This window comes from Orycteropus afer, unplaced genomic scaffold (genome assembly GCF_000298275.1).
Source record: "Orycteropus afer afer isolate SDZICR_OR568_19922 unplaced genomic scaffold, OryAfe1.0 scaffold00003, whole genome shotgun sequence".
Lineage (NCBI taxonomy): Eukaryota > Metazoa > Chordata > Mammalia > Tubulidentata > Orycteropodidae > Orycteropus > Orycteropus afer.
This window is the reverse complement of record NW_006921590.1, coordinates 27,842,742-27,851,672: the sequence shown is the minus strand read 5'-3', so window position 1 is coordinate 27,851,672 and position 8,931 is coordinate 27,842,742. Positions and strand designations below refer to the sequence as shown.

At 35.6% G+C, this 8,931-nt stretch overlaps 1 protein-coding gene across 1 annotated transcript in view; it reads right to left on the bottom strand.

Annotated features, from left to right (window-relative positions):
• Positions 1-8,931, bottom strand: part of DNAJC13 (DnaJ heat shock protein family (Hsp40) member C13) — a 158,043-nt gene that overhangs the window by 113,185 nt on the left and 35,927 nt on the right. Inside the window, exons 2-5 of the mRNA XM_042780451.1 lie at positions 5,294-5,369; positions 4,344-4,493; positions 3,691-3,732; positions 25-225 (exon numbers count right to left, since the gene is read on the bottom strand). Coding sequence (XP_042636385.1) covers positions 25-225; positions 3,691-3,732; positions 4,344-4,493; positions 5,294-5,369 — 469 coding nt within the window. The remainder of the gene's footprint in view (positions 1-24; positions 226-3,690; positions 3,733-4,343; positions 4,494-5,293; positions 5,370-8,931) is intronic.

The window sequence follows — 8,931 nt, the reverse complement described above, 5'->3', positions numbered from 1 at the left end:
AAAAAAAAAAAAAAAATTACTTACCAATCTACTAAATCCTCCATAAAGTATACAAAATCCTCCCTGATAATCAGAAAGATCTACAAAGCCTTCAATATTTCTGTAGTCATAGGAACACAAGACTCTGTTGGTTACAGGATTAATTTGGTCAAAGCCTCCAGGAGTTACTTCCAAAATTACAGGTTTTCTTGTATCACTCCAGTGATGCTTATAGCAGTTATATCTCTAGAGAGAAAAATAGTATTTCTTTTAAGCACTTACTTAAAATTATCAAAGGATAAATAATGATTAATATATCAATCACTGCTGAAACTACCAAAAATCTAAACAATCTTATAAGTATTTAGAGCTGCTATCCAAAGTGTTAAAACCATTTATGATTTTAGCTATGTGGGGAGGCTTTGTGTTTATTTAATTAAGAATATTCACTCTAACTGATTATATGTTCTTTTATAAATAGCAACAGTTTTGGTTTACAAAATAAAGCCACTGTAAATAAATGTATAAAAAGGGGAAGAAAAAAAAGAAAAGGGGATCCTAATAAGAAATGTTATTCTGAAAGAATTTTATCAGGAAAAAGATTTCCCTTTTTGTTGATGGATTCTTTTAAGCTAAGTTAGATATACAAAAGATTCAAGTCACATTTCAAGGAAATTATAACAATAATCAATGCAAACAAACTGAGCTGGCTTGTATATTAATACACATTTTCTTTCTACACATTAAAAACAAATGCTAAAAATGGGCTTTTCTAATCACAACATTTGGAAGTTATCCTTACAAGTTTTAATCACATTTGCAAGTAAAATTCCATTTACATAACAACATTCCTTTATAAATAAATTGTGTACCAGAGATGATCAGTTTTATTCTGAAATTGAAAAAAAAGGTGTAAGAGACAGCTAACCAAAATGATGTGACGCAAAAGCAGAAAATAAATTAAAACAAAGGGAAAATGAGTCCAAGAGAAATTAAGATATCCCCTCCGCACCAAAACAAAAAATATTTTTCTACCCATCAATAGGAACAGGGACACACGATGATCAGTTACATGATTCTTGAAGTAAAAATAAATTAGCTAGGAGGGGGAAAAGGGAAGCTTTTGTTTGTGGGGCACTGAGTTTATGCAAATGATGGTGGAATATTTTAGAAAAGGATAGCAACAATGGTGGCACAACACGAAAAATGGCATCAGTGTTCCTGAGCTGTAAATGGGGAAGTTGTTATACTGGCAGATGTCTTGCTGTATATGTTTTCACCACAAAAAAAGTTAAAAAATAATGATGGATCAATGTCACACCTCTGCAGCAGGTACTGACATAAAAAACTTCTCTGGATTAGAAGATCCTGGATAGAGAGGGAGAACAATGTGGAACAAAACTCAAAATCATTTGGAAAAAAAAAAAAGGTGGACCAGATTTGCTGGTCTGATAGAGTCTGGTGGAACCACTGAGACTATGGTCCCTAGCTGCCCTTCAGGTCTGGAATTGAACCCACACCTGTGGCTTCTAGCCGAACAAAAGACAGGCATATGAGTTGAACCTGTACCTGAGGTAGACACTCCTAGGAGAGAACAATCATGGGAAAAAGAGAGGCTGTTTATGCACAGGGAGACAGCTCAGGGGGCAGGAGTGCATGGAGGGATGGACACAGGGAATAGGTAACTATCAGGAGGAAGTGGGAGGGGAGCTGTTGCATTGGGGTAAATTGTAGTCAATGTCATGAGACAACGTATGTGTGAACTGCTGTATGGAAAGTGAATTTGCTCTGTAAACTTTCACCCAAATCACAATTAAAAAAAAAAAAAAAAAAAACTTCTTTGGATTAGAGATGGGGGTGGAAGAGAGGCCACAAAAAATGTGACACTTTTCCAAACTATGCTTGTTTACCAGCATGCCCCCCAACTCACTCTGCAAGATATTCTTCATTCCTCCCAGCTAATAATCAACTGCATAGGAGAAGTGCTAATGGGCGCATCAGAGACAGGACTCCAAGAGATCTTAACTAAAAGTGTATCTAAGGACAATTGGACCCTAATTCAACTTATGTAAAGAATGTTGTTTAGGCAGCACAGCATGTAAATTTAATCTCAACTCTCCCACCCCCTTTAAAAAAGTCCTGTACTCCTGGCCAGATGTAAAATTTGATGGACTACCCTTTAGGCAACTTCTAAAGATATTCTGTTTCTACCACAGAGCTTTTGAGAAGTATTAAGTGGCTGAAGTTAACTGATGATACAAAGGGAAGCTTATAAACAGATCTGTTAAGTATGGTTTTAGATGCAGCTGTTTGCCAGACAGATGGGATATTCAGAAAACTTACCTACTAACATAAAGTAACCAAAAATAAGTATGTCAAATTATGATTTAAAGAAATTTGACTGTGGCTCATCAGGAACAAGAAACAAGCAGCTCGTCAGCTGCCATAAAAACTATTTTAAATGGCTTTCAGGCAACCAGCCAAGTGCTTTGAGTTGAGATCAGTGAGGCTTCTGGGATGCTAAAACAAGCAGTAGAAATTCCATAGAAAACAAGAAGGGCTTAACAAAGACAGGAAAATGGTGCCACTAGCATATTAGAATTCAGTTACTGCCTTTTGCCAGAAGTGCTACACATTTAGTATTCTTTTCACCCCACTGTAAAAGTAGTACTTGCTCATGGAAAGAAACTGGGTATTTCAAGAGTGGAAAAATATAAACTACTATTGTCCCTCCTCAGAAGTTTCAGATTTAGGTTAAATGCTGCTGTTGCATGATTAGAAGTCTTGGGAATTTGAGAAGACTCGCAAACATAACTCCCCCTAAAGCTGTCAGTGCAACACACAAAGCTTCATCCTGGGCCAGATCCAGTGCAAGAACATATACTAAAACAGTTTCAACACAGCCAATCCTTCTTAAAGCTTTAATTCTTCTAAAACAGGAAACCTACACCAAATATCTGTTGCATGTTCTAATAAGAATTATCAGCAGTGTAATATTTACTGGTACTACTGTTTAGAATACTGAATAAGGGCTATTTTAGTGGTTATACCAAAAAAAACCCACAAACTCACTGCCATGGAGTCAGAGCAACTCATAGCAATCCCTCCTTGGGTTTCTGAGGCAGCAGCACTATGGAAGTAGATTACCCAACCTTCCTTCTGAGAAGTAGCCGGTGAGTTTGAACCACCAGCCTTCTGGTTAGCAGTCAAATGCCTTAGGTACACCACCACCAGAACTCCCTTTAGTAGTTATAGCCATTGTTATTAACATTTCCCAGGTTCTGCCTGATGATGTTTTCCCAACCCCTGCCATCAGCAGTCTTAAATCTAACTCTTCATTTTTGAGCTTCCTGTCAAAAACCATTCACCTCTCTATCACATGGTATTAGGGAACATTAAAATTAAGTTTCCAGTTTTCCCTTTAGCTTTGCCATTAAAGGAAACACAGAGAATATGGAAATATTTCTGCAATTAAGAGCAACATTTAAACAAAGATACATATTCAAAAAAACCAAACTCACCACCATCAAGTCAGATCTGACTCATAGTGACCCCTCCTTGGATTTCCGAGGGAAGCAGATTGCCCAATCCTCCTTCTGAAGAGTGGTTGGTGGGTTTGAACCACCAGCCTTCTGGTCAGCATTTAAATGTCTTAGGTACTACTCTACCAGAGCTTCCAAAGATACATATTAGTAAATGTTAAATACTTACCCTTCCTGTGATTTTTCCTTCTGAAAAATCAGTTCTAAATCTCTAAAAGAGAACACATAACCTCAGTTTATGATAGATCTTTCTACTTAAAACAAGTAAAATCCCAACTTGGTAACCCTGATATTCAAATATGTCATTACAGGTATTGTTGTTGTTATTATTTGCCATTGAGTTGGACCCAACTCATAGCAACCCCCCTCCTTGGTTTTCCAAGGCAGTATCACTATGGAAGTAGATTGCCCAACCTTCCTTCTGAGGAATGGCTGGTGGGTTTAACTGCGAGCCTTCTGGTTAGCAGTTAAGTGCCTTAGGCATTATGCTACCAGAGAATTTAAAGATATTCAATAAAAGTGTGTGGAACTTTGTTGAAGAACAAGATGGATTATTTAAACACACAATTGCTTTACATTATATATGCATTTGAAAAGACTAAAAACTATCAAATATCAAATATATATAGCATTTCCAGCTTTTCAGTTAGAAAAAAAGTAAAAGTTTCCCAGTATCAAGTTAAAAGTCTATAAGAAAAAAATAAAATTAGTGGGTACAGAGGCTCAGAACATAAATAACTGTTACTTTAATGTATGTATTAAATGTTTCATTTTACAAAGAAAAGAAAGAAATTTAGTTTGTTAACATGGAGCCTTTCTCACCAAGGCTTCTGTAAGAAGTTCTGTTCTGTGCTCTGTAGAAAATTTTAAAGTTTCTGACTTTTTTCCACTGCCTTTACGAAATGTGAGGTTGAACTCCGTTCCTTGTCCTTTTCCAACAGGACTGATGCTACAAATGTCTCCATAAGGCCACTAACAAAAAGAAAAAAATTCCTTCAACTGGTGCTGTAATACAGTGAAATTAACAGTTATTTTCACTACTTTAATTTCACAACCATGGATTAAATGAACAAAATTTTACAAAATAATACAGAAGTCTAGAAGTTATGTCCTATAGCAATTACTGTACACAACAAATGCTTCTTCTATAGGTTTTTAGTCATCAGAGACAACAATAAGAAAAACAGCTTATCTGTGTTTTAATTTTAATGATTAATGACATCAACCCAAATCAATTAAAATAGATAAAAGTGAAATGAACTAAGGAATAAAGTTTTATACACATCTGCATTCATTTTTTTAAAAAAATCAATTAAAAAATGCTTAAGAATTAACATAAGCTAGAGTATCTTTAAATATGTTTGTTTATTCATGTTGACGTTAGTCTTGCCTTTATCAACAGTAATCCTACTCTAATGACAAATATTTTCCTCCAGTTACACTCATAACTTATATATGCATATTACAGTAAAATATAAACCTTTAAAAATTATAAAGAATTATTTTACTAATTATACATAAAAGAAATCGTAATACTCAGTAACAATATACTAAAAAACAATACCCTGTAGAACACAGAAAGAAGCATGTTCTCTCCCCCTGCTCTATTCTTTATTGAGCCTCAACACAGAACATTATATAAGCGTATCAATCTCTTCCAAATTTGACTTTCTATCCTAAAGACCTGATTTCAGGCCAGTGAGCCATGGGTCATATCATGGCTTTTAAAATCAGAGCTCTTATAAACATTTAACAGCTTCCAAAATGATTACCTGATTTGTTACTTCTAAGGTATTGGGATTATATGTAGTAATCGCATGGGTTCCAACTGAAAAGACACGCTTATACCTACAAAAGAAGACAAGTACTTAAATTCAGCTTGAACTAAAGCAAACATTTTATAATATATGATAACCAACACGAGAACATTTCAAGAATTCAACAGAGAAGTGTTAGCTGATTACCAGTTACTAAAAATATCTTAGCTTTGTATTTTCACATTTCTTATGTTACTGGAATTAAACTCTATCTTCCTCACCACTTATTTTAGTATGAATGATGAAGATTCACAAATAGAAATGTATGACCAAGCAAGCAACTTTGTGTTGTTAGAATAGATTATGGTGGCAAGGATGCCAAAAGGTACTAAATGGGAAAAATTTATTTTTTAAAAATACACACTAGCAATTCTATCAAAAAATCCTTTGAAGAAAATCATGACAGAAAGGAAGGAAAGGCTGGGGCTTACAACCGCTCACTCAGAACCATATCCTGGCATTTTAATAACTTCCATCTAAGCAAGTACCTACTACATTTAAGTGTTGCAATTTTATAGACATAGGAAGCCTACACTATGGACAAGCAATTTTCACTTCCCACTTCACTTCCTTCACTTGAAGTAATAAATCTGAAGGAGAAAAACCATTTGGATATCAGTAATCCTTTGAGAGAGAGAAAAATAATAATGAGAAAGTAGAACTTGAATTAGAAAAATGTATTTAACACTAGAGAACTTATTCTTTGGAAATAAAATTATAAAATGGGAAAATATTAACTTCTCAAAAAAAACACAAAAATAGAATTAGGAATAAGAGAATTTATAATCATAAATACAGAAGAAATTTTAAAAAGAAAACACTGCGTGTAGCTCTATGCTGATTAATTTGAAAATCAAGAATCAACCAACCCTACAGAAAAATTTAAGAAAAGCTCCAAAAGTACCAGGTTCAGACAATTACAAGGGAGATGAAGTCTTAAAGGACTAGGTAAGTCTCATGCTTCTCAAAGTGTTCCAGAAAACAGGAAGGACAGCCTCTCAACTCTTATAGTGATACTAAAACTTGATAAAGACAACACAAAAAAAAAAGGGAAAAAAGAAAAGAAACCATACAATATTTTGTAATAAATAATGACAATAAGAATCAAGGAACATATTAAAAAAGCAGTATTCAGCAACCAGTCCAGTGGTTCAAATCCATCAACCGTCCCTCCATGGAATAAAGATGAGGCAATTTGCTTCCATATAGATTTACAGCCTTTGGAAACCCTATGGGGGTTGCTATGAGTTGGAAATGACTTAATGGCAGTAATTTTGATTTTTAGTTATTTCATGACCCAAAAAGTTTCACCTTATGAAAACAGACTTCAATAATTGAAAACTCTACTAATAAAATCGATCATATTTATGGGATATTAAAATATCTATTCATTTGCATTTTAGCAAAAGACTTTTAAATTCTCATTTATTTAATATATACAAATGCCTTTCTGGTATCTATGGAGAAGACCACAAATTAGCTTAAACCAACATCCATCATCAGACTCAAGGGTAACACACTAGAAACATTCCCATTAAGATCAAGAGAGATTTTTCATATTTTAATTTTTCTACTGTCTTTTTTTTAAATAGCAACGTTATTCCCATTTTGGGGGGAAAAATTAAATGACAGCTTTGGAGTTATCATGTTAGCAAAGATATTTCCATTCTGAGAGAAAAATAAAATGAGAGATTTTGAGTTTTTATCACATATTCATAAAAAAGTACTGTTATATGGAATGGGAAACTAAAGAGTGAGAGCATTTTGTTCTAACATAAAAACTGCTGCTTTCTAGAGTGTGGTAAGGGTTGGGGAATTGGTGAAGTAGACAAGGATTTATCTCAAAACTTTAGAGACATAACCAATTAATGAGAACCAAAACAAAGAAAAAAATCTTGTTAAAATCAGTATTTGCCTTAGAAGATATACACAATGAAATGAAATGTGTGACAGAAACCTAAGCTCACAAATTCTAACTTTCAGAATCATCTTGAAAATAAAAAATGTAAATTTTAAATTTCACTCTGGAAGTTAAAAAGGATAAGAATTAAAAGCTCAAGAACTTCCAAAAGTCAACAATTGCTGTCACATGCATAATGACAGAGGCTCAATTAAAAATATATATATATTTTTTCAATTCAATACTAGTCTTCTCTGGTGGCCTAGTGCCTAAGGCATCTGACTCCTAACCAGAAGGCTCATGGTTCAAACCCACCAGCCACTCCTCAGAAAGAAGGTTGGGCAATCTACTTCCATAGTGATACTGCCTCAGAAATCCAAGGAGGGGTCTCTGTGACTCAGATCTGACTGGACAACTGACGGCAGTGAGTTGTTTTTTTTTTTCTCCTCAACTAAGCTTCTCCCAATATCTTTCTATCTATCTAACTTTGTCATCTAGCTCAGGGCTGCCCAAAGAACTTCCTGCTATGATGGAAACTTTCTAGATCTGCATTACCTAATAAGACAAACACTAGCCACATGTGGCTATTGATCATTTTAAATGTGGCTGAGGAAACGGATTTTTTTTTTTTTTAAGATGGCTGCTTGAAAGCTTTTTTTATTTTTTTATTGTGATTTGGGTGAAGATTTACAGAGCAAATTCACTTTCCATACAGCAGTTCACATGAACTTTGTCTCATGACATTGATCACAGTTTACCACACTGCAACAGTTCCCCTCTTACTTCCTCCCCATAGTTAATTTTTCCCTGTGTCCATTCCTCCATGACTCCTGCCCCCTGAGCTGTCTCCCTGTGCATAAGCAGCCCTTCTTCCTCCCATGATTGTTCTCTCCAAGGAGAGTATCTACTTGAGGAAAACATTCAACTCATATGCCTGTCTTTTGTTTGGCTGGAAACCACAGGTGTGGGTACTATTCCAGACCTGAAGGGCAGTTAGGGGCCATACTCTCAGTGGTTCCACCAGGCTCTATCAGACCAGCAAACCTGGTCCAGCCCCTACTTTATTTTCCCTCCAAATGATTTTTTTTTTCTCAATTTTTATTGTGATTTGGGTGAAGATTTACAGAGCAAATTCACTTTCCATACAGCAGTTCACATGAACTTTGTCTCATGACATTGAACACAGTTTACCAAAATGCAACAGCTCCCCTCCCACTTCCTCCCCATAGTTACCTCTTCCCTGTGTCCATCCCTCTATGGACTCCTGCTCCCTGAGCTGTCTTCCTGTGCATAAGCAGCCCTTCTTTCTCCCATGATTGTTCTCTCCAAGGAGAGTATCTACTTGAGGAAAATGTTCAACTCATATGCCTGCCTTTTGTTTGGCTGGAAACCACAGGTGTGAGTTCAATTCCAGACCTGAAGGGCAGTTAGGGGCCATAGCCTGGTTCTACCAGGCTCTATTGGGCTGTAAACCTGGCCCCCCTCCTTTTTTTCCTCCAAATGATTTTGAGTTTTGTTCCACATTGTTCTCCCTCTCTATCAAGGGTCTCCTACATAGATCCCCTTCCAAGTGGAAGACAGTCGTAGCTGGCAGCATCTAGCTCTTCTGGTCTCATAGTCATACAGCCTGCAGATCAGATGGTGTACCAGTCGCTAGAACTAATTGTTTCCATGAATTTTGGTTTTCTTCATT